This window comes from Gymnoscopelus braueri, assembly GCF_963280865.1.
Source record: "Gymnoscopelus braueri genome assembly, chromosome: 7".
Classification (NCBI taxonomy): Eukaryota; Metazoa; Chordata; class Actinopteri; order Myctophiformes; family Myctophidae; genus Gymnoscopelus; species Gymnoscopelus braueri.
In genome coordinates, this window is record NC_137608.1 from 9,893,677 (window position 1) to 9,921,026 (window position 27,350).

Below are 27,350 nucleotides of genomic sequence, written 5' to 3' on the forward strand. Positions count from 1 at the left end.
CAGTCCAGCGCAGCCTCGTGCCCATGGCAGATTAGCAACCCGAATCCCACGCCCTAAAAAAATAAAATATGCTGGCGAGTCTTATTCCTTAAGTGTTTGCGCTCAGCGCAACTTGCAAAATAGGGATTGCGCTTAAGATGGTGGCGCTATCACTTAATTATCACCTAAGACGTGGATTTAAGTCACACATAATAGGGCCCTCTTATGTGCTCGTGATTATATTGTTTTATTTTGTTTCCAGAGTCTCTCATTAGAAAGGTTGGCTGAGGATAATCCCTCTCTGAGTGACTTCACTACAAACACATCCAGATGGCAATTAATTAATGGAGAGAGATAACGCCACACGTTGTCCACAGTGTGTCTGTCGCCTAACAAATCTCCAAGACAAATGATGTCAAAGAAGCACGTCGGAGGTTGATGAAGAATAAACAGCGGAGAATCCAGGTGGTCAAACCATTGACCTTCCAGCGCTGTGTACCCAATGCTTCAATGGGTGGTAGTGGTAGGGCTGTCACGATTACACATTTAAGTTGACAATTAATTGTCACTCAAATAATAGCGATTAACTATTTAATTGTGTGTTTCGCATTGAACACTGGAACATATGATTATTTTTTTCTGTTTAGCCATTTAGGCTTCGTAATCAAAAATCACAAAGGGCAGATATGACAAATAATTAAATATACAAAGAAATTATGGACGTATTTAATCATTATTATTCATGTAAAAATAGCAGAACTATAGCTGATCTACAAGCTTAAAGAAGCCCGCCTACCAGTGACATTATACTTTCCTGCTTGCTCAGGGGATAAATTGAATCTTGACCATCAGGTCAAAATTCATGTCGGATCCTGTGTCTAGGTGAGACATGACCTTTGACACGATCTGAATGTCTCAATAGAAGAGCAGGGAGAGCAAATACAACCACCCCAATTGTATACGTTATATTGTATTAACATACTCTACCATACAGATTGTATCAAATCCTGCCTTCAAATCAAGAAGAAGAAGAAGAAGAAGTAGTTCACAACCAAAATGACTTATTTTCTATCGATTACAGACCCCATGGAGACTTGAATTGAGATTTTTTTGTTTTAGTCGCATTCCTAAGCCAATAATTTGATGACCGGCGGCGGCCCCGGGAGGAGCCTCAAAGTGTCAACTTTGAGTATCCTACCGGAAACATTAGCATCTTTCCGCCGGTCACAAAATTATTGGCTTAGGAATCCGACAAAAACTAAAAAATCTCCATGAATTCAAGGCTTCATGGGGTGTGTAACTGATAGAAAATAAGTAATTTATTGGGTGAACTATCCCTTTAACATACTCTACCATACAGATTGTATAAGTTATATTGTATTGTATTAAATGATAACATAAGCACTGTTTTTTTTCCCCCACATTATTTGAATACCCAACATTTAAAATCATCCGTTGCCCTGCACTTTGATATGATTGATCAAATACCCAGCATCCATTTTCCTGGGTGATGGGGAGCGATACAGCGAGTGTGATAATAAGCATGAGACAAAAGACAAGACGAGACACGTTTCTTTGTATAACACATATCAACAACAAGGCACTTCAAAGCAGCTTTACACAAAACAGTGAAAGAAAGCATAATGTCAAACTGCAAAAGAAACATGTTATATCAAAGCATGTTTGAATTTAATTAAAACACAGTTATTAAAGAGATAAGAGACTATGGGATATAAGAACACGCTCAAAGAGAACGGATACAAATATGAGATTAAGGGTGCAGACAGTGCAGTGGAACAACTGAATGAAAAGACACAATGAAAGGCAGCGTGCGCCACACACACACACACACACACACACACACACACACACACACACACACACACACACACACACACACACACACACACACACACACACACACACACACACACACACACACACACACACACACACACACACACACACACACACACACACAGCTTTGATTTCAAAGAACAGAGTTGTAGCAGCAAGCTAGCACCGTTTTCTAGGAGTTAGTTCCAGATATGTTGGTGCATAAAGACTGAATGCTGCTTCTCCATGTGTGCTTTTGAATCTACATAATCGTCTCTTGTCGGGTGTAAACCAATACTGTTACTTTTTCAGAATAGAAATAAGACGACACCAATATATCTACATATTTACACAGTTCTATTTAGCCGGTGCGGTAACTTGAGGTTAGACATACAGCGCTTGAGCATAGCATCAGATATATACTGTACATGATATGGACGTTAGTTAAGATTCAAGAATAATACATTGTCTCTTTTGGGTGGAAACCTCTATTATGTCCAAAACTGTTGCAACGGTTTCAAATTCAAAAATAGCAGATTGTTAAACCTCAATGGAGAATCCCATGTGTTAACACAGTTGAGCGAATACGTACATCTCAGACATACTTTTATGTATACAAGAGAAATCCCATCGACTTCTCTTTTTACGAGGGAGCCCTGTTTACTATCATGACGTGACACCGAGCAATGAAATGACCCAACCAGAACTGATATGACTGGGAACAAGACTAATAAAGGCCTTACACACACGAGGGCTGATTACACAATGAGATACAGCTGGGGAAGACAACATAGAACTATGAAAACTAGAACATGAACATAACACATGGAAATACAAGACCTACAATGTTCAATGGCAAAATATTTGTATGAAAATTAATTTGTCTCTTCAGGCATGGAATAAACTTTACCCTAATAACCCTCCATAACCCTCCATTACTCCCATTACACCTAAGCCTCTGTGGATAGCTTTAAAGCACAGCTAAAGACCTATAAGTTGATCTTTAAATCTCTGTGTTTTTCCTGATTCACTGCCTTTTTTGCTATTATTTTAATGTTGTTTTATGCTTTTGCTTTATTGTTAAATTATTTGTACTTTTTCTGTAATTGTATTCTTGCTCTGTAAAGCACTTTGAATTGTGAATTGAAATTGTAAATTCTAACTAAACTGTCCTGATCGTTACAGCTCTAGCCATATATAATGGATGTCCTCAGTTGGATAACCTCTTAGCAGCAGTGAATGATACACTTATCGATAATCTCTACTGGTGTTTACTGTACGGCACTAGTCTTAAAGGGATAGTTCACCCCCAAAATGACTATTTTTCTATCGATTAGTCACCCCATGGAGACTTGAATTTTTTTATTTGTTTTTTTCTTTTGTCGCATTCCTAAGCCAATAATTTGTAGACCGGCAGCGGTTCCGGTAGGAGACACAAAGAGTCTCCTTTGTGTCTCCTACCGGAAACCACTGCCTACCGGTCCGCTGGTCATCAAATTATTGGCTTAGATTCAAGTCTCCGTGGGGTGACTAATCGGTAGGAAAAAAAAAAAATTGCAACATGGCCTCTTGTGTAATATTGCTTTAATATAGAACTTTATTGAACAGGTTTTACCTATACAAATAAAACAGTCCTATTTAGAGCCATATTAGAGGTCGCAGCTGAATAATATGTCTGCTCTATTATAGGAGATCTCTAATGGTAGTGTTTTGTTTCTTGAGTTTACAACTGTAGTGCTGCTATAGGCTTGGCACGGTGACAATAGAGCTCAAAGGTCACCCCGTTCGCCTTGTGGGAGTTTGATAAATCCACTCTGCGTTTCTTGAACAAATCCACAGGGACCAGCAGCCATGTCCAAGACCGCAGCCCCCCAAACACCCACCGGTGAGTCTTAACACGCATTAATATCCTTGTGTGCTGTGTGTGTGTGTGCCCTAAAGACTAATCATTGTGTATATTCCTGCACTATACCTGCACCCAGTGATCTTGGTACATAGAAATTGATCTATTGAAGAGTCTGACTTTCAAATGTACATATTTTTTGTTTTGATTGTATTGCTGTATTGTTGTATTGTGCTTTCTGCTTTGGCAATGTAAACGTATGTTTTCTCATGCCAATAAAGCCCTTTGAATTGAATTGAATTGTGTGGTGTGTGGTGTGTGGTGTGTGGTGTGTGTGTGTGTGTGTGTGTGTGTGTGTGTGTGTGTGTGTGTGTGTGTGTGTGTGTGTGTGTGAGACACACACACACATTTGTGACAAAGCTGGAAAGAATGTGACGCAAGTACTGTAGGCAAACTTGAAATTGTGAAAATCAAGGAAATAGGTTGGTTTTATTGAACCACTTAAAGGGATAGTTCACCCCCAAAATGACTTTTTTCCTATCGATTACTCACCCCATGGTCATCAAATTATTGGCTTAGGAATGCGACAAAAACAACAAAAATCTCCATGAATTCAAGGCTTCATGGGGTGTGTAATTGATAGAAAATAAGTAATTTTTTGGGTGAACTACTCCTTTAAACCCTACTTTGACCGGGGTTCCCCAGGGCTCTATACAAGGATTTGTTCCCCTCCTCTACGCCAAATCTCTTCACCGAAAATAGCCAATCAACAAGCTCACAAGGCGTCATGTTGCGATACTTCATAAGCGTATAGATCTGCTATTTCCGTCCAATGTTCACCAAGGAATAGAGACACTAGGGAGTGTGTGATTATGTTTTTTTTTTATATTACACAAGTTTGTGATCAAACAACAGTAATACGATCACAAATTACGCATCATTTGTGTATTTAACTCAAACTCCTGTGAGAGGTGTGAATGAGGAAGCACAGATATTTGACAGCTGCTTTCTCAGCTTCTTGATTTGAGATTTAACGACGTTCATATAATCATAATCTTCTTCAAATATTGTCAGATCTTTATGTACGACACATCATGGAGTTGTTGAATACACATAGCGCCACAATGGAAACGAGCCCCCAGGGGTTTTTGTGTTGTCCTTTTGTCATAGCGTAATAAATTGTACTTGCCGTCAGTGGTGGAAAGTAACGAAGTACATTTACTTAAGTACTGTACTTAAGTACAATTTTGAGGTATTTGTACCTGACTTGAGTATTTCCAATTTCCAATACTTTTACTTCTACTCCAATACATCTCAGAGACAAATATTGTACTTTTACTCCACTATCAATTATTTGAGAACTTTAGTTACTAGTTACTTTGCAGATATAAATTATTATATTATGAAGCATACATTAACCACTCTAGCCCTATTTTATACATAGGCTATTTGAAAATAGCCGATCTACACGACGTGTTGTGAGCTTGTAGATCGTCTATTTTCAAATATTTGAGTACTTTTACTTTTGGTAATTTAAGTACATTTTGATGCCAATACTTGTGTACTTTTACTCAAGTAAATTTTGAATTCTGGACTTTTACTTGTAATAAAGTATTTCTATAATGCAGTATTGATACTTTTACTTAAGTAAAACATTTGAGTACTGCCGTACACCGTTTTCAAATCATTTGAAAGCGTACTATCAAGCTGTACGTATAGCCATCCAATTATCCATTCTGTACTCACGGTGTACACACACCTGTTCAAATATTGCAGTCTTTGAAGATGTATTAAACCATTAAGACCGGGAAAGCATCTGTGTGTCATTTTAAGATGTATTTGGCTATTCAAAAAATAGCAGATCTACAAGCTCATAGCGCGGCACCGAGTGTCGCACTATGAGCTTGTAGATCTGCTATTTTTGAAAAGAAAATGAAAATGTGTGCAAATCTTTGAATACATATATTTTTAAAGCGAACATTTGTAACTCAAATCTTTGCTTCTGGGGGTTCCTGGAACAAAACGTTTTACAACTGTTCGCTTTAAAAAATATATCAAAGATTTGCAAAAAATTGCTGATATACAAAGCTCATGAGCTTAAATCTGCTATTTTTGAAAAGCCAAACAAATCCAAAATGACACAGATGCTTTCCCGGATTGAATGGGTTAAACGCATGTGAGTAATTATCCTGAATTATTTGTATTTGGTCACATAGTCTTTGATGTAACAAACGATTGGAGTTTGTGAGCATCTATTCTAGAATGAAGCTCTCCAGTCCATGATGTATGATTCAGGGCTTAAAATCCTAGTTAATCCTAGTTTTAAAAAATCCTCTCTGACTGCGTTTATAAGGACAACATTTTTTATTCAGAATGGAATCATTCTGATCAGATATTTCAACTTAAAGCGACACCATGTAACTTTTTTTAATGAATAAAAGGTCATTTTGTCCAGTCTGTATGGCAGACTGGACTGCCATACAGTATGTTAATACAATATAACTTCTATTGTATATTGTGTCTTCCTGCTCTTCTATTGAGACATAGATCATGTCAAAGGTCATGTCTCACCTAGACACAGGATCTGACACAAATTTTGACCCGATGGTCAAGATTGAATGTATCCCCTGAGCAAGCAGGCAGGCTCTATTAGCTCAGTTGTAAAAATGGAAACAGTGTTCAAATCCAGGGTGGAAGAGGAAAGTCACATAGCGCAGCTTTAACTGTTCACATGGACGCTAAATAAAAGTGATCCTCATTCACATGCTTTGAAGCATTTGATTGCAATATTACTTTTCACATCCACAAAGTGGTTCTGCTTGGGGGTTTTTTAACGTCGATTTTCCAACCAGAGACGAACCAACCAAAGAGAAGCGATCTGAATAGTGTCCTGTTGTTCTGAATATCAAAAGGTTTACTACAGTATACCGCTCCTCTCAACCAGAAAGAAAATTCCTTTCGATCAGACCGGATGGGAATATTTCTCTTCCATTTGACATGTTTATGTGAGGGATATGTATTCGGATTGAGCTGTCATTCTGAATATTACTGAAACATCAGGGTCTGTGTAAACACAATCAGTGTTAATTTGTCTCAGAGGAGCGTGCAAATGGAACCAAATGGACCACGCTCCTCTGAGACAAATTAACACTGAGGATTTTACTGTGTGACATTGAGTCGAAATATTGAACCCAAGACGGTATGCAATAATTAGTATTTGGTGACATAATGTTTTAAGTAACAAAATGACTGTAGTTTGTGAGCATGGAGGACAGGTTATCTGAAGTCCATACGGTGTGTGTTTTCTGTAGTTTGTGAGCATGGAGGTGAGGTTATCTGAAGTCCTGGTGTGTGTTTTCTGTAGTTTGTGAGCATGGAGGACAGGTTATCTGAAGTCCATACGGTGTGTGTTTTCTGTAGTTTGTGAGCATGGAGGACAGGTTATCTGAAGTCCATACGCTGTGTGTTTTCTGTAGTTTGTGAGCATGGAGGACAGGTTATCTGAAGTCCATACGCTGTGTGTTTTCTGTAGTTTGTGAGCATGGAGGACTGGTTATCTGAAGTCCATACGTTGTGTGTTTTCTTAGAGCGGCATGCAGCGTTTTATGGCAGCCTGGATTATATCACTCTGCTCATTGTTAAACGCATGGTCGACCGACTCTAGTGACTGACTCAATTATGCTGCCGAACAAAGACAAACACTCGCACACGCACAAACAAACTAAAGGACGAACGCACACACACACGCACAGATAGATACACTCGCATACATTCTTACTCTCTCTCACACACACACAGAAATAAGGATAGAAAGAACACATCTGAAGACACAAATAGGCCCATGTACAGTACTGTATGTCTGTGGTGCGCACACATGCACACAAATGCACGCGCACACACACACACGTTAATATGGATAGATACGGACATGTCTGCAGACACAAACATGCATGTCTGTGGTACACACACTTCAACTGTGACGAACGCACATAAACACTTACTGTACTCTCACACACACATCTGAAGACACAAAAAGGTCTATATGTCTGTGGTGCGCACATATGCACACGAATGCGCAGTTGCACACACACACGCACGCACGCACGCACGCACGCACGCACGCACGCACGCACGCACGCACGCACGCACGCACGCACGCACGCACGCACGCACGCACGCACGCACGCACGCACGCACGCACGCACGCACGCACGCACGCACGTGAGCGCGAACGTGCGTGCACACACATACTGTAAATGCAAGTACACTAGCACAGTCAAACACATTAGCCACCCAACCCACCCACCCGACCCACCCACACGCTAAACTAATATGCCTCTGCTTTTCTGGAATGTTTTTTATGTCTTTTTATACCCGTTTATTTCTACCTCATTCTCTTAATTCTCCGGTGCTGTGGTTTTGTAATGCGTTATATTATAGTTGCATTTCATATAAAACAATCCCCAGGAGAAACAGCTACAGTATATCTATTTCAGCTGCAGTGTTACTGTTATGGCATTATATTATAAGTCACTGGCACTTGTTGCGGTGTTTCCCTCCAAGGTCTGGTTCTTTGGAGAAAAGGTGGTGAGAGGCTTTGCACAAAATAATGTTTCATTAACAGGTTTTTTAGTCACAGTCTGAGCCTGTTATGCCCTACATGGTTTAACCCATTCAGACCAGGAACGCATCTGTGTAACTAGGCAACACAGAAGGGGGGGGGGGGGCTTTTTTCTTATTTCCACACAACAGCTCTAAGGTGTATTAAAGACATAGTTCAATGTTGAAAATGAGTGGTCTTCCCCTTTAAGTACCATACTTGAGTAAATGCAATTAGTTACTTTACACCACTGGTTACAAGGTTCAGTGTTTGTGTGTAATAATAATTATGTTTTTTTGTGGTATAAAGTCATCCACATAAAGCAGAAGGAGATTGTTATCATTATTTTATGTAACAGTATCATTACAGAGTTCCATTGTCCCTGTTTTATTTACCAGCGTGACGATAGTCTACTCTACTGCATGCATGAGAAAGCAACAGACTCCATCGGTAGTTTAAAAAAAATAGTTCGCAAACTGTAATCTAAATTGTTATTTTTTTCCTATCGTCGCTGTCGGGTGGAAACCTTGTATGTCTAAGTAAGCCTTGCCGAGCCATGTGGCCCACAGGCACAAAGTATTTCCAGATGAGGGGTCCGCAGCCGAAAACATACTAATCTGTGGTCCCTGAACAGGAAAAAGTTTGAGATTCAAGTTGCTGTACAATGTACGATAATACTGTATGGCTTATATATTTTACAACCTATATCACATGTGGTGATAATAGATGAAGATGATCAGGGGTCTTCAGAGCTCAGTGTGAAAGATAAGACAACAGATAGAGGGAACAGGACATCGCCCCAATACCAATATGCCATGTGACAGCACAATCAGCAGAGTACAGTGTATGCATGAATAATAGTCATCAATGTCAGGTGGAATTAGTTCAAATAGCAGATCTACTGGAATAAAAAAACGTTCCAGAGCTTTCAGAACCTAAAAAATACATACATAGAGTATAATTTGGAAAATTCAGATTTCTTTATTTTTTTAGTCATCTCCAGTTGCGTCATTATTTTATCCAGGAAGTCCACAATTGTGATTCACAAACAAATCTGAGCCAACTTATTGAATTGATTGCACAGACAAAAGGAACAACGAGAATATAGTATCAAAACTATATCAAAGTATTTCAGATCGCAGAAAACAGACTACAAAGAAGTGAACACTCAAATCACAGTTGAACTATGGTTAAATATTTGAATAACACAATGCCCGACAGTGACGATATACAGTCTAACCCTCCAAATTAGTTCAAGAGTCCAAAATTAGCCCAATTAAAGAGTTACTGTAAGACGCCAAGGTGTGGATAACAGCAGATCTGCTGATTTTTGAAAAATCTTGAAAATTTGTGCAAATATATATTTTTTTTCACGCAAACATTTTTCACTCAAATATTTACTTCTGGGAAGAAAAATATTTTGAGATGGGGGTCCACGGCCAAATACATGTAATTGTGGGTGGTCCTTGACATGAGAACGCTTGAGCACAACGTTTTTGCTCGAAAAACATATATATATATATATATTCAAAGATTTGCACACATTTTCAAGATTTTTCAAAAAGCAGATCTACAAGCTCATAGCGTGGCACTCAGTGCCGCACTATGAGCTTGTAGTTCTGCTATTTTTGAATAGCCAGAGAACTCTAAAATGACACGGATGTGTTCCCGGATTGAATGGGTTAAATGTTATGATTTACATGAAGGAACAAGAGGTCTCACCATATGGTGTGTAGTTCCTGTGAGGGTAAAATAAAAGTGGCCAATGCAGCTACACCTAAATATGGAGTGTGATGACTAACCTCAGTGGCTGCGGGTACATGGACAGTTTCATTCGGAATGAATACACTTCTATTCGGAATGAATGAATGGATGAATTCATTCAGAATAGAAATGCTCATGTAAACACCTCAATTGGAATAGAATATTCCATTCCAGTCTGACCCGAATGAATTTTCATTCGGGTTAGGAGGGGTGGTATAGACCGTTTGAATCGGGATATACCAATCGGAATTGACCATGTAAACACTTTATTCCGAACGCTCCTCTCTGTTTGGAATACATGCATTCCTTTGCGCATGTCCGTGCTTATAGTGCTGTCAGAATTGTCCAAAAATGACCTATCAAAATCTAATTCGGCCACGGTCGCTCCTGCGGGATAAAATGAATGATTCTATTCTATAGCGTCATTTAATAAGCCATGGTTAAGCCCAGACTTGTCCAGGAGAACGGACGCTCAAAGGATTGCTGGCCTAGGCTACACTTATATGGATCTTTTTCTTAACGGGTATTTTAGTCCTCAGTTTTTAAAAAGAATCCCTGGCCACATGACAAAGATTTTTTTTTTTTATCCCTGTCCACACGTAAACGAAGAAAACACATTGATCAGCTGCAAGTTTCAATTTTAAATCAGATTTTACATTTATTTTATATATGAGGGGCCAAATACGTATACATTTTTAATCACATGTTAAGGCCCAATACTGCAATAGCTGCATTGTTTTAATAGCATACGTGAACAAAAATAAATGAAAACTACATTATTAGGGCGCAGCTGCAGCGAAAACAGATGAGTTTTACTTAATCAATTCATTACATGGGCAGCCGGAACGGTCGTCCCAAAACACTACGCCCCACACACCTTTTGAGCGGGCCATCCACGGCCGCTCCATGGTCGCTGGATTTTGACCCGGGGCGATTGTGTTTTAGGGCGACAGACTCCGCATTCTCCGTGTGCGCACCGCGCGCTACTCTGCGCAGAAAGAGGGTTTTCGTCACAGTGAATGAGTTACAGCATGTTTCAAAGCTTTTTCATAATAATACAAGAAAAACGTGACACTCGGCATAATGAGTAGCTTATACTTTCTACTTAAGTATATTTTGATGCCAATACTTTTGTACTTTTGCCATAAATGAGCGTGCCTTGTTTCATAGACTGTAGTGTTGCTCTCTCTCTCTCTCCATTTATTATTATAATGACTATGAGCGGTCCGGTGTTTATGTATTATTATTTATTATTATAATGACCATGTGCGAATGCGCGATGACGTCATCGTACCTACATGAGAACTGTGACAAATAGTATAGGCTAGCCTACGTTTTACCGTGTCTGGTACCAATACAAAAAAATAAACTGGTCTGAACTTGTAGATCTGCTACTTTTGCATTAAAACGGCGATAACAAAGGAACACAGGCTTGTACCGCATACAACGCTGCCTGGCCAGGAGTCGGTGCGTTGCTTACCGACCTGTCTACGACCGACAGACCTCCGCCACGGAGGCACAAGGGGGCTATTCATTGCCTCCTCCCATGCCCACCAGGGGAAGCTCTGCTCCGGGTAGTTGCCCCTGGTCCATGCCCGGGCGTAGGCGGGAACCACTTTGCGCATGTCAAAAGTTATATTCCGAATGAATGCTTTGGTCATGTAAACGAGGAATACTTTTATTCAGGTCCCATGTAAACAGGTGAGTGGATCAGATTCCTCTATTCGGAATGAGTTCATTCGGAATGAATTCATTCTGAATGAATACATGATGGTCCATGTACCCGCAGCCAGTGTGTCATCATGGCATAGAGAGATCTCCATGTATGGGCATACTAGTCGGATCGGTGGTGCAACGTAGGTGTGAGGGGCCGCACAGAGCCCAAACTCTAGATGTGAGGGCCACTATAGCGGCCCGAACCTCTACTGATAATAAAGGGGATGTCACTGGTTCCCAAACTATTTTAGCTCGAGACCTAGAAGCAAAATAATCTGGTGTTAACTCGGGACCCAAAAGTACACAAAATTACATTATGAATGAACAACTTGAGCATCATTTAATAGTGAAAATACAGCCGATCTACGAGCTCACAATGTGGCGCGATGTGGCGCGTTTTGAGCTTATAGATTAGCTATTTTTGTTGTACTACTTATTGAATCTTGCCCTCACTAATCCATTACAAATTTTAATACATCTAAAACTTATGTTAATACAAAGCCTTTAAAAAATAAAATAAAACGAATCAAAACTAAAATGAAATGAACATCAAAACAGTACAAATGGAATTAAATAAAATGAAATAATGAAAAAAATGCAAACTATCATAACCTTGTAGTGGTGACATCACTTGGGATTGACACGCTGTGTTAAAAGAGTGAATTATAATTCATAACTCCACTGTTAGTGAGCATTGGGAGATAACACACTACCCTGACCTGCTCATGAACTACACACACACACACACACACACACACACACACACACACACACACACACACACACACAGCTCATGAACTTTAAACATACAGTTATAAAAAATCACATCAGAGAACCGTGATGGTGTAAATGTGTGTGGGTAATGTGTTACACACACACACACACACACACACACACAGGGGCATTGTGTGTGTGTGTGTGTGTGTGTGTGTGTGTGTGTGTGTGTGTGTGTGTGTGTGTGTGTGTGTGTGTGTGTGTGTGTGTGTGTGTGTGTGTGTGTGTGTGTGTGTGTGTGTGTGTGTGTGCAGACATGTGAGGTGTTTTTCTTAGTTCAACGACAGTTCAACTACGACATATCGGCACAGGGGTCCTCGTTGCTCCTAATCCTTTTTATCTGCATTCCCTTAATCACCTATGTACCGTGTTCCATTATACAACCTAATGATCCTCTTCTCCTCTCTTCTCTTCTCGTACCGGTTACACGGTAGCCAATATGACAAGATGAACTGAATCATGATGAATTGCACTATTATGTGCACTTTTTTTAGTTAAGACTATGAAGTACTTATTTATTCCATTTGCCTTTAATCCATTGAATCCGGGAACTCATCTGTGTCATTTTAGATTTTAGCTATAACCTATTACCGTACTTTATACTTTTGCTATTCAAAAATAGCAGACATACAAGCTCATAGATCTACTTGTAACTTAATTAACTAACTTTTAACACACTAACTTGTGGTTAATCTACTATTTTTTTAAAATCTTGAATATTTGTGCAAATTTTAAATCGTTGAATACATACATTTAACTCAAATCTTTACTTCTGGGGGGGTCCCTGGAACAGCATATTTTGATGGGGATTGGCGGCCAAAAACACATAATTTTGGGGTCCTTGACAAGAAAAGGTTTGAGCACCACCGTCACATTTGTTGAGACATTTGACAGTTACAAAGGGTCGCTTTCAAAATATATATATTCAAAGATTTGCACAAATTCTAAAGATTTTTCAAAAATAGCAGATTTACAAGCTCATAGTGCGGCACTCTATGAGCTTGTATATCTGCTATTTTGTAACAGCTAAAGAAATCTAAAGCGACACAGATGCGTTCCCGGATTGAATAGGTTAAATTGATCATCGACTATTTTTCATAATCAATTATAGAGTGATTAACTGTGTCACCCTTCTCTCCCTCCTGCCCTGGCAGTGTGCAGCAGAAAGAGGTGTCCCCAGGGTAGCGGCCTGGAGAGCCTGGCCTCCCTGGTGCAGACCTGTGAGGAGACGCCCAACCCCATCCCCACCCATATCACGGGCCGCATCCCCTCCTGGGTCAGCGGCAGCTTCCTCAGGAATGGACCGGCCAAGTTCGAGTTCGGGGACGACAAGTAAGGAACATGATGGCCCCTCCCACCACCATGCAGCTCTCTCTGCAAAGACACTGACTTAACCCATTAAGACCTGAGGCCCATTCTACAAATCGCCTTCTAAATCAGTGGTTCTCAAACTTAGCTCGCTTGTATATCTGCTTTTTACCTTCGTGTTTATTTAGCATTTTTCAGCACGTTAGACAGAGGAAGAATATAATTACATCATAATCATTGCGTAGTTTTTTTCACCCGAAAGGGGCATTATTTCATCATATAATTTTTTGACTAACGGTGGTCTCCTCCATGTCCATAGATACACTGACTGTGGTCTCCTCCATGTCCACAAATACACTGACACTGACTGTGGTCTCCTCCATGTCCACAGATACACTGACTGTGGTCTCCTCCATGTCCACAGATACACTGACTGTGGTCTCCTCCATGTCCACAGATACACTGACTGTGGTCTCCTCCATGTCCACAGATACACTGACTGTGGTCTCCTCCATGTCCACAGATACACTGACTGTGGTCTCCTCCATGTCCACAGATACTGACTGTGGTCTCCTCCATGTCCACAGATACACTGACTGTGGTCTCCTCCATGTCCACAGATACTGACTGTGGTCTCAGAATCAGAATCAGTTTTATTGTCACATCACAGGTTTACAAGGTAAAAAAGTGGGTGAAATTCTTTTTTGTACATCGTTCCCATCGCAACGTTAGTTTCCATAGAAAGAAGAGGGGGGGGGGGGAAGAAGAGGGTGGGGGGCAGGTGGGAAGGAGATCAAAAACAAGAGAGCAACAGAAGGCCAGACAAGTTATCTACATATTTACAAATTACCTGAGATAATAAAAAAACTAAAAAACTAAACTAAGGTGCCTGAGCATAGCAGCAATGTATAGTATACTGTGCATGTTATACTTATACTGTGCATGATAGACAAAGGACGTTAAGGTGCTTAGAGGAAAAGGAGCACAATAAAAAAGACCCAAAAAAAGTCAGTGCGTTATACAAGGGATTAAGGTGCAAAAGGTCAGTGCGTGTCCACCTAGAGTGGACTGACCCTAGTATAATCCGCATGTAGCTCCATGAGGGAGTGCAACAAAAAGTCATTTGTACCTGGTGTAGTCCACAGGTGTGTCCGAGGGGGGGCTAAAGTCCAAGTCATTGTCCCTGGTATAATCCACAGGTGTGTTCAGGAAGAGCCAGAAAAGTCTGCGCCGCCTGCTGTCAGGCTGCTGAACTCATCCAGGCTTATGCCCCATTCAGCATTCTGACAGCAGCTGGATTGAAACTACACCAAAATCTGGTGGTGGAACTCTTGATACTGCGGTAGAGCCCCTTGCCCGGTCGCGGTCGTTGTAGGGGGTTGAACAGTCTGTGACTTGGGTGGTGCTTGTCCTTGATGATGCGCTTGGCTTTGACCACGCACCGCTTTTTGTACAGTTCCTGGAGCGCTGGGAGCTCGATTCCCATTATCCGCTCTGCCGATCGCACTACTCGTTGTAGGCTGACCTTTTCTCGGGCAGTGCAGTTCCCGTACCAGGCCGTGACACAGCCTGTTAGGATGCCTTCAACAGAACTGTTGTAGTACAGCCTGAGGATGCGACGTCCTACTCCGAGCTTCTTCAGGCGGCGGAGCCAGTACAGTCGCTGCTGAGCCTTTTTCCTCACGTGTGTGGAGTGCGTCTCCCATTTGAGGTCCTCCTCGATGTGTACTCCGAGGAACTTGAACTCGCTGACCCTTTCCACTGCAGCACCGTCGATGAGGATGGGCGCATGGTCTCTCCGCGGCCTCCTGAAGTCCACGATCAGTTCTTTGGTCTTGTCGACGTTAAGAGAGAGGTTGTTCTCACGGCACCAGTGTGCCAGTGATTTGATCTCCTCTCTGTAGTCAGACTCGTCGTTGTTGACGATTCGGCCTATCACTGTCGTGTCGTCCGCGTACTTTATGATGGTGTTTCCTCCATGTCCACAGATACTGACTGTGGTCTCCTCCATGTCCACAGATACACTGACTGTGGTCTCCTCCATGTCCACAGATACTGACTGTGGTCTCCTCCATGTCCACAGATACACTGACTGTGGTCTCCTCCATGTCCACAGATACACTGACTGTGGTCTCCTCCATGTCCACAGATACTGACTGTGGTCTCCTCCATGTCCACAGATACTGACTGTGGTCTCCTCCATGTCCACAGATACACTGACTGTGGTCTCCTCCATGTCCACAGATACTGACTGTGGTCTCCTCCATGTCCACAGATACTGACTGTGGTCTCCTCCATGTCCACAGATACTGACTGTGGTCTCCTCCATGTCCACAGATACACTGACTGTGGTCTCCTCCATGTCCACAGATACACTAACTGTGGTCTCTTAACATGTCCACAGATACACTGACTGTGGTCTCCTCCATGTCCACAGATACTGACTGTGGTCTCCTCCATGTCCACAGATACACTGACTGTGGTCTCCTCCATGTCCACAGATACTGACTGTGGTCTCCTCCATGTCCACAGATACTGACTGTGGTCTCCTCCATGTCCACAGATACACTGACTGTGGTCTCCTCCATGTCCACAGATACTGACTGTGGTCTCCTCCATGTCCACAGATACACTAACTGTGGTCTCTTAACATGTCCACAGATACACCCACTGGTTTGACGGCATGGCCATGATGCACCGCTTCCAGCTGTGTGACGGCGAGGTGACGTACAGCAGCCGCTTCCTGCGCAGCGACTCCTACGTCATCAACTCGGCGGCCGACCGCATCGCCATCTCCGAGTTCGGGACCATGGCCATGCCCGACCCCTGCAAGAACATCTTCGCTCGCTTCATGTCGCGCTTCAAGATGCCCAGTACGTTTAAACACTGCATATCCCACCCTGAACTCATGGACATTTGTTTTGTTTTTGTCGCATTCATGAGCCAATAATTTGATGACCGGTGGACACATTAGCATCTTTCTGCTGGTCATCAAATTATTGACTTAAAGTAGGAGTAGTTCACCCAAAAAAAATGTTATTTTCCATCAATTACACACCCCATGAAGCCTTGAATTCATGGACCGGCGGTCTCTCCGGTAGGAGACGAGAGTCTCCTACCGGATACATCTTTCCGCTGGTCATGAAATTGGCTCAGGAATGCAACAAAACAAACCAAAAATCCTTGAATTCAAGGCTTCATGGGGTGTGTAATGGATAGAAAATAAGTCATTTTTTGGGGTAAACTACTCCTTTAAAGTGGTTAAGTAAAAGTAGCAAAATCACAATCTAAAAAAAAGCTCTGTAAAGGCCTGTTCAAAGGCCTGTATTCAATATTTTACTTGAGTAAAAGTATAAAAGTACAAAAGTATTGGCATCGACAAGTACTTAGGTAAAAGTTTACTCAGATTTTTCAATATGTTTACTTGCTTAATTTTCTAAAGCCTAAGTGGTTAATGTATGTTTTGTAATAGTAATTTAAATTTGTAAAATAACTAGGTAGGTAAAGCTGTCAAATACTGGAGAATATTAAAGTAAAGTAAAAGCACCTCAAATTGGTACTTAATAATAACAATACCTGGGATTTATATAGCGCTTTTCTGAGTACCTAATGTTGCTTTACATGTGTGTGGGGGGGGGCAGGGGGAGAGGGTAACTTTATTAGGGGGAAAAGATAAGCAAGTACAATAAGAGATAAGAGCAATAAAAACACTAAAAACAAGAGTTGATACAAAGTCAACTGGGAAAGGCAGGTGGGTTCTCAGGTGGGTTTTGAAGGTAGGGAGGGAGGGGGCATCTCTGATGCATTTGGGGAGTGCATTCCAGAGGGAGGGGTACTGCACTGTACACCGTACTGCACTGTACACCGTACTTAAGTACAGTATTTGAGTACATGTACTTAGTTAATTTACGCCACTGCCACGCCCGTGTGCATGGAATAATTGTGTTGCAATATGTAGCACAGGCAGTGCTAACTGCATTATTAAACGATGCAATTCACTAGTGTGTGTGTCGGTAACTAGGCTGCTACTGTTTACCGGAGGCCATTCAGGAGAAGCAGGAGGTAGACGGAGAGAGAAAGGAAAGTTTGAATGTAACTTTGTGTTTGTGTCCTTGACGATATATATATATATATATGTATATATATTTATATATATATCGGTGTTGTCGGTCCAAAACAGTTACTTTTCAGGAAATGAAACAAAACTTTCATTTTAAACGTTGCAAGGACAAGCTTGTAGATCTGCTATTTTCCCTACTTTTGCGAGACGCTCTTTTTCACGACATTCATTAATGAAAAAACTAAAATTGAGTTTTACAAGGTTTCTGCCCGACAGCAACAGTATGCTGTATTGTGTGTGTGTGCAGACTTTACAACAGCATGGATGAATGAATGGTTGAATGTCTTTATGACAGACTCATGGTCCATAGAAAAACATACAATTACATACAACGAGGAACATAATTCATAATAAGATGAGCTTTTCTGAGGAGAGAAGTGCAGAGGTGGAAGAAGTACACATACAGTTTTCAGTGTATACCACTCTTGTATTTGTGCTCTCCTAAGGGCACGCATAGGCCTGTCACAATTCTTACATAATCGTCTAATTGCAATTATGTTTGCATAATCGTCATAATCGTCATAATCAATTCCATGTTAAAAACATGTCATATTTTTAAAAAGTCAAAAATAGTGGAAATAGCAGATCGGCTATTTCCACTATTAATGTTTATTTTTAAGTACAAAGTAATTAAATGTGTGTTTTTGTCATATCTGCCCTGTGCAACTTTTGTTTAAAAGCTAAAAGCCAAACTGAAATATAATTTTTATTCTTAATGTTCCATTAATTTTCAACGACATAAACACAATTAAATCGTTAATTGCAATTATTTGAGTGACAATTATTAACACTAAAACTAATAAAAAACTAACTAAAACTAGTAGCATTTAAAAAAAATATAACTAATATAAAGCAGCAAATCCGCTCTCAAAACTATTTAAAACAAACTGAATTAGAAAAAGGAAAAAAATTAAAACGAACTAAAAGTAAACTAAAATGAAAAATCCAAAACTATTATAACCTTGGTCTTTTTGCGGCAAATGTTCGCCCCCCAGAATAGGGATGCTGTGGTTAATCAATGCAAGGACAGGACTGACTGGAAAACACTTAAAGCTTAAAAATGAACAGTGAATAATTTAAAAACAATGTTTTTGCCACCGGCAGACAGACAGTGCTCTATATGTGTGAGAATAACGATCAAACTCTGAGACTGAATGGAAAACGTTCTGTACTTTATGTGAGCAGAGCCGACCGACAACGCCAGCGTGAACTTCGTGAAGTACAGGGGAGACTACTACGTCAGCACGGAGACTAACTTCATGAGACGAGTGGACCCGGAGAGTCTGGAGACCAAGGAGAAGGTAGGCATGAAGACACTGTTGTCCCACCAAGGCAAACCTGAAAATTATTTTACTCATATGGATATGAAGCATCAACTGTGCTTAACCCATTAAGACCGGGAACGCATCTGTGTCATTTTAAAATATCTTTGGCTATTAAAAAAATTGCAGATATACAAGCTCGTAGCGTGGCACCGAGTGCCGCGCTACGAGCTTGTATATCTGCTATTTTTGAAAAATCTTGAAAATGCGTGCAAGAATTACATTATGTTATGTGGCCGCGGACCCCCATCTCAAAATGTTTTGTGCCAGGGATCCCCAGAAGCAAAGATTTGAGTTTCATTCGCTTTAAAATATATATATTAAAAGATTTGCACAAATTTTCAAGATCTTTAAAAAATAAGCTAAAAACAAGCTCATAGTTTGCACTATAGCACTCGGTTTGATTGATTGATTGATCGATTGATTGATTGATTGAATACTTCATTAATCAGAACTGTACAAGGTACAGTCAGACATTAAAGCTAAAAGGATACCACAAAAACATCCTGGGGTTTTGTTTCCATTGTGGTCCTAATGTATTCAATTCATCAGCATAAAAAAGTATAAATAATAACAATAATAGCCTATATGCCATCAACAAATATGTACAAAAGAGAAACAGGGAAAATGTGGGCTGTGAATGACACCTCTACACTTTATGACACTGAAACTGACTGAATGCTCTGACCTTGGTCTTTGTAAGGTTTGGATAAGAGCATCTGATAAATAAGTCATAACATACTGTAAAAAAAAAAGTACTTCAACATTCCTAGCAAATGGCTTCACACTGGTTTCTTGTTTTCTTTATGGTTTCTTCACACATACAGTTGGACAGAGTGCTGAGTTATTCATTATGAAATGTTTGGGGCATAAGGAAGGTGTTAAAGCATCTAGTATGTATTGTATTGTGTGTGTGTGTGTGTGTGTGTGTGTGTGTGTGTGTGTGTGTGTGTGTGTGTGTGTGTGTGTGTGTGTGTCACAATTATTACATGTGTTATTTGTCATATCTGTCCTGTGCAACTTTTGTTTACGAAAGCTAAAAGCCAAACAGAAATGTCATTTTTATTCATAATGTTCCATTAATTTTCAACGACTTAAATTTGTAATCGTGACAGCCCTATGTGTGAGATAATATGTTATTTTGTCCAATCTGTATGGTAGAGTATGTTAAAACAACGTATACATTTGGGGTGGTTATATTTAGTCTCCCTGCTCTTATATTGAGACATTTTGACCTTTATGTCCCGGTAGCTCAGTCAGCAGAGCACTCGCTCTACGAACACAAGGTCATGAGTTTGATTCTTGGGCACCGCCAACTCAGCGTATGAGTAGCACGGCATGAGTTGCGGCAAGTCGTGCGGCAAGTACTGGGAGCCGATTGTAAGTGTGGCGCTCCATCTCAACATTCCATCTCCCAGGGGTCTAGTGCATTGTTTACAGGGATAAACGCACTCTGGTTGATACTGAAAACAAGCCACTACGACCTACTTAGAATCTGTGTCTATTGTTTGGACACAAATTCTGAACTTTACTATTATTAATTATACATACTGTACGTGTATGCCTTCTTACTCCCCTGAGCAAGAAGGCAGGCTCTATTATTAGCTCAGTGGTATAGAACATTTTAGCACTTGCACAGAAGACCCGGGTTCAAGTCCAGGGTAAAACAGTAAAGTTACATAGTGCAAATGTTTTCAGCATTCATTTATTTCCAATGGTGATGGTGAGATACAGAGGGGGGGGGGGGGGGGGGTGTTGGGGGATGACATATGAAAGAGCCCTGGGGGTGGCATTCAGGTGGCACATGTGGCGTTGGAACCCATGCCACCTGAGGGAAGGACTATATGGCCTCGTTTGTGTGGTATGAGCGTATAAATGAGCTACTAGGGGGTGCTTCCTATTTGTGCCCGTGTCGTCTTTTAACCCCTTAAGACCTGAGGCCGATACTAAAAACAGTTTTCTGAAAAAGGTATTTTGCTATATCAGTGGTACTCAAGCTTTTTCATGCCAAGGACCCCCAAAAGTATATGTATTTTTGGCACTTTTGTTCCAGGAACCCCCAGGAGCAAAGATTTGAGTAAAAAATTTTTTTTTCAATATATATATTTTTAAAGCAAGATTGTTTGCACAAATGTTCACGATTTTTCAAAAATAGCTGATCTACAAGCTCATAGCGTGGCACGGAGTGACGCGCTATGAGCTTGTAGATCTGCTACTTTTGAAAAAAGCAAAGATTTGAGTAAATCATTTTCACAAATATTAAGGTAAAAAAAATGTTGCTTTAAAAATATATATATTCAAAGATTTACACAAATGTTACACGTTTTTCAAATGTTTCAAAAACAGCTGATCTACAAGCTCATAGCGCGGCACGAAGTGACGCGCTATGAGCTTGTAGATCTGCTATTTTTGAATAGCCAACCAATGTGCTACAATATAGCTAATATCTAAAATGACATAGATGCTTTCCCGGTTGTAATGGGTTAAAAAACAAAAAATCTACGAGGAAATCCAGCATTGAAGGCATTTCCTGAGTGGAAATTGGCCTATTTGAGGCACTGACTGGGTTTTCAGGAATAGACGGTTTATATCTGTCGTCATCAGCACTGCAATCAAACTAAACGCATGCATAATATGATATGGCCATGCGGGAGCGCATGTACTGTAAAATGGAAGAAAAAAAAACAGGATGGTGCCTGAAACGGAGCCTTGAGCAGTGTTCCTATTGTGATGGAGAATGGTTTCTCTATACCGGGCGTATATAGTGAGACAAGCCAATTAAATGCTGTGTCCTTGATGCCAGCCCCTAGAATGTTGACGCAGTCAGTTTTTTTTTTTCTGAGGCAGAGCCTTAAGGTGTCAAGGGTTGCAACGATACAGCTCTACAGGGCTATAACCCGCTCAAACCGGGAACGCATCCGTGTCACTTTAGATTTGAACGGCTTTCCTTTTTTATTTTTTTTATTTATTTTTTGACTTTTATGCCTTTATGCAAAAGGGGAGATAGAGATGGGGAGTGATGCGTAGCAAAGGCCGTCGGGATCGGGATGTGGTGAGCCCAAAATCTCTTCTGCCCGGTTCTCCTCAGTGCCTGGAGCAATTGATCTGAATTTGCACACAGCCATTGACCATTACCATGTGCACGGAACAGCGAAGCCCGTTTTTCGCTTTCCCCAAATGTCAGCTGTTTATTAGCGTTTTTGTGTTCGCTGGCACGCGGGTTGCCAAATCCTGTGCGCATATCCCCCCACAGGTATGGTCTAGTATTAAATATTTTGGCTATTCAAAAAAAGCAGATATACAAGCTCATAGCGTGTCACTTTGTGCCACGCTATGAGCTTGTAGATCTGCTATTTCTGAAAAATCTTGTAGTCTGTAGTGTGTGTAAATCTTTGAATATATATATATATTTTTGCTTCTGGGGGTCCTTGGAACAAAATATTATGAGATGGGGATCCGAGGCCAAATACATATAATTTTGGGGGTCCTTGACATTTCAAATTTTGAGAACCACTGATATTATAGCAACACACGTTTATCAAAAAAAACTGTTAGGATTTAGAAGACATTTGTAGAATCGGAACCTCAGGTCTTACTGGGATAATGGAACGTTGTGCTCTACCTTTTCAATAACTGTACTGCTACGGCAACTCTACTCTACGGCCCACGAGAAAACACTGCTGGACACACAGCTGTAAGCACAAATAATTGGCCGCAGGGTTCGATTTGTACAAAAAAGAAAAAGAAAAAAGGGGGAGATCGAGGGGGCATTTTCTTAACCACTCAACCCTATATAAACTTCGTATAACAAATCGAAATAAAATAGCTTATATCAACTAGCTCTCATAGATTTGCAATTTTTGCTACTTATATTTCTATATTTTAAAATGTATTTTTTTTATTTTGACTACTACCAATTTTTTAAAATGCGCCCAAAATAGCCTCAAGCCCTCGACACAGATAATGTGTATTATTTTACACTTTGGCTATTCAAAAATAGCAGATCTACAAGCTCATAGCGCTATGAGCTTGTAGATCTGCTATTTTTGAAAAATCTTGAAAATATGTGCAAATATATTGTTTTAAAGCGAACATTTTAACTCAAATCTTTTCATCTGGGGGGTCCTGGAACAACATATTTTGAGATGGGGGTCGGCGACCAAATACATATCATTTTGGGGGTCCTTGACATGAGAAAGTTTGAGCACCACTGATATAGAAACATACGTTTTTTCACAATACTGTTTTGTGATTTAGAAGACATTTTGTAGAATCGGCCTCAGGTCTTAATGGGTTAAATTCTGAACAGAAGCAGGGATACAACTAGAAAAGTGTGCTCCGCGGATTGCTGATGTCTCCGCCAGGCCGGGTGGCCCTACCCACGGCCGAGTCACTCGTTTGTTTGATGCAGCGGAATGGAGAGAGGAGCCAGGGGGGGGGGGGGTCCAGCAGAGAAATGGACACCCCCGCCCCCCAGCAAAATGGAACCCTGCTTGGCTGTGGGGCCTCCCCACCATTTCAGAATTATACCACATTTGCATCAATGAATGAACATCTGGCCAAAGCTCTATTCAACATCTCACTGCCACAATAGTGCTTTAGGGGTTTATAACATACAATCAGCGAAGAACTTGTATATATAAAGCCCTTAATGATAATTGTAACAGTATGTTCCTGTGGACACTTCTTGTATAGATTGTAGTGGGTGTAATGTTTATATCTCAGAGCACACCAGAACGTATTGTTCCAAATCAACTGTAAAGTTGTCTTGGCAACAGAATGATTTGTATCTTGGGTCTTAAAACTTGTTTGGTTTACTACAGTGTCACACAGAGAAAGAGCGGGCTTCATTTCCCAACGCAACTCAACTCGTTGTGAGCTTTTAGTCAATTAGTCAATGTATAAGCCTCTGCCGCGCCATCGATGAGGATGAGGGCGCATGATCTCTCCGAGAACTTGCACAGAGAACAAGATGACCCCAGGCAGTATCACATGACAAGATCTGAACTTAATACACAAGAATATACAGTATACAGAAATGGACACATGACGTGACCAGAAGATAAGAGACAAAGGATAAGAACAGAATGAGTAGGAATGGAACACGCGTATCTCGTATCATTCATCATTCATTCATCATTGAATTTGATTGTTATGCTGTCAATATGTGCTTAACGCATAAAGTCGTTCTATTAAAAAAATTAGGCACGTCACTCAGAGAAGTAGTATGTGGATGTGACGTCATTCCAAAAAACGTCACATCCATCTACCCTGACTATGGGATTTTTAGAAAAACACCTCTAACTCAGTTGCTGTTTTTTGCATTGAAAACCACCGTTTTCAGCAGGCCGTAGCCCCAAAATGGCGGATCGCGGTTGGAATGTTGTTGTTCCTCTGAATACACAGATCCCTTCGCCTATATGCACGGGGACTATTTTTTAGTTTTTTTTGTACACAATGTCGCTTCCACGGCGTTTCAAAGATCATCGGATTAAGGTAATTACGCTGGCAAGGGGATTACAAACAATGTTTAATACCTTGGCAGGAGATGTGTTAAAGGGATAGTTCACCCCCAAAATGACTTTTTTTTTTCTATCGATAAGTCACCCCACCCCAGTCATGGATATTTTTTTGTTTTTATCGCATTCCTAAGCCAATAATTTGATGACCGGCAGCAGTTCCGGTAGGAGACGCGAAGAGTCTCCTTTGTGTCTCCTACCAGAACCACTGTCTACCGGTCCGCTGGTCATCAAATTATTGGCTTAGGAATGTGAAAAAAAAAAAAAAAAAAAACATGAATTAAAGTTTCCATATATTCCTATATTGTTTTGGGTGAACTATCCTTTTAACGCAGATGAGAGTGTGATTCAACACACGTACGTATGTACTGGGTCAAGCAGATAAAGGTCAGTCTAATTGTCATAAACATTCAATTAAAAAGAACAGTTCAAAAGAGTAACGGCTCCCTTTTTCATGTTTTGACTCATAAAAGCTATTAGTTCAAATGAAACATCTTTTAGACACCGCCTTTGATAAAAAGGCTGTACACTTACAGAAGTGCTGTCATTGCTGCCACCTCATTTATAGGAGAAGGGGTTTAGTGCATGTGGAACACCACAGGGCCAGGTTCCAGCAAATTATTAATTATCGTCCATTTGCCTTCAACCCTGTCCTCCCACTCCTGAACTCATTGAGTGCCAGAATTAATTAATTAAGTCAGCCAGTGCCAGCGTTTTTGATAATTTTTACGAACCTTTCAAGAGCCACAGAAGTGTCTCTGCTTCCATCGGAGGAAAAAAAAGTGTGTCACCGCGACCCTCCGTTCTTTAGTTATTGGCTGTTGAACATAGCTTGTTCTTGCCCAAAAACGCAGGGGAAAAAAATACAGCTCTAAAACCTTTAACAAGATGGGATGGGCTGGGTTTGTTGTGATCACATTAGTCATGGGATTAGTCATAGGATCACTCATAGGTTGGCGAAGAACGCAATCTAGCGTAAACACTGAAAACACCGTTTTGACGTGTTACACGTCATTGGAACTGAATGAGTTAACCATCAGATTAGTTTAGTTGGATTGCACACAACCCCAAAAACATACAAACATGTTGGTTAAAAATCACAATACAAACCAGAACGTATTACAAATGTACTGCTATTGTTATTCGTTTCCCTCAGGTAACAAACTAATTGTTTGCTATATAAAATAACTAGGATAACATAGTATCTCGTTGCTCTTGGGTGGAACCCTTGCATCTCCAAAAGGTGTTACTTTTCAGGGAATGGGAAAAAATAAGAACCTGTGTCCCATGGATCCAATGTAGTTATTATTTAGTCTATTAGTGCTACTTTTTGTCACAATCTCTTGTTAATACTTCATCGGTGAAATGTTCTAAAACCCACAGACAGACGTAACCCCACTATAGCGAGGCGATGTGAGCTTGTAGATCGGCTATTTTGGCTCCTTTTGTGTAATGCTGTAGTGTGACAAAATAGGGCATTAATTTACGGGGGGAAAAACTAAACGAACATAGTTAAACTATGGAGATACAAGGTTTCTGCCCGACAGCAATGATATCGTTGCTGTCGGGGCAGATACCTCTTATCTCCATAGTTTAACTTTTTGTGTTTTTATCAAAAATATTAAAAGATTAAAACGCGGCGCAAAGCGACGCGTTTTGAGCTTGTAGATCTGCTATTTTTGCCATTGTTGAATTTGAAACCTGAAAAGCAACAGTTTTGGACATAATGAGGTTTCTAGGATAACACAGCATCTGTAGAAGTGGTTGAGTCTTAATGCCTCTTTTCAGCCGAGAATCATTTTCAAAATGAACTTCTTTCATCATTTAATTAACAGAACCTTCTGGAGAGGAAATGCTTTTATCTGCTCATGGTCAAATTAACCGTACCTCCATTTGTCGCTTTGTAAATCAGAAAATACTCTCTCTCGTCTCCGCCGGTACAACATGTAATAGCTAATTATGTACAGAAACCAACAACAAGGCAAAATAAATAAATAAAATAAAATAAAACATCACTTCATCTAAATCATTACTGCAATCTCTTGTTGTGTTTTACCTGTTACAAGAAAAAGTGATACTTGTATTGAGTGTTAACCCATTAAAACCCAGGCAGGAACACATCTGTGTAACCACTTAAACCACTATTTTATACTTTTGACTATTCAAAAATAGCAGATATACAAGGTGCCTCGCTATGAGCTTGTAGATCTGCTATTTTTGAAAATTTGTGAAAATTTGTGAAAATCTTTGAATATAAATACTTTTTTAAAGCAAACATTTTTAACTCAAATCTTTTACTTATGGGGGGTCCCCGACTACCTGGAACTAAATGTTTTGAGATGGGGGGTCCGCGACCAAATACATTTTTGGGTGGTCCTTGACATGAAAAGGTTTGAGCACCACTGACATATAGCAACATACGTTTTTCAGAAAACTGTTAGGATTTAGAAGACATTTGTAGAATCCCCAGAAGCAAAGATTTTAGTTAAAAATGTTCACTTTAAAAAAACATATACTCAAAGATTTGCAAAAAACTAAAATAGCTAAATCATTGTTTTGGGGGGTCCTT

At 40.4% G+C, this 27,350-nt stretch overlaps 1 protein-coding gene across 1 annotated transcript in view; it reads left to right on the plus strand.

Moving 5' to 3' along the window:
* Positions 1 to 3,666: 3,666 nt before the first annotated feature.
* Positions 3,667 to 27,350, plus strand: part of bco2l (beta-carotene 15, 15-dioxygenase 2, like) — a gene marked incomplete at both ends in the record, with an annotated part of 57,190 nt that continues 33,506 nt past the window's right edge. The window contains 4 exons of the mRNA XM_080433466.1: positions 3,667 to 3,700; positions 13,667 to 13,844; positions 16,482 to 16,693; positions 19,126 to 19,241. Coding sequence (XP_080289592.1) covers positions 3,667 to 3,700; positions 13,667 to 13,844; positions 16,482 to 16,693; positions 19,126 to 19,241 — 540 coding nt within the window. The remainder of the gene's footprint in view (positions 3,701 to 13,666; positions 13,845 to 16,481; positions 16,694 to 19,125; positions 19,242 to 27,350) is intronic.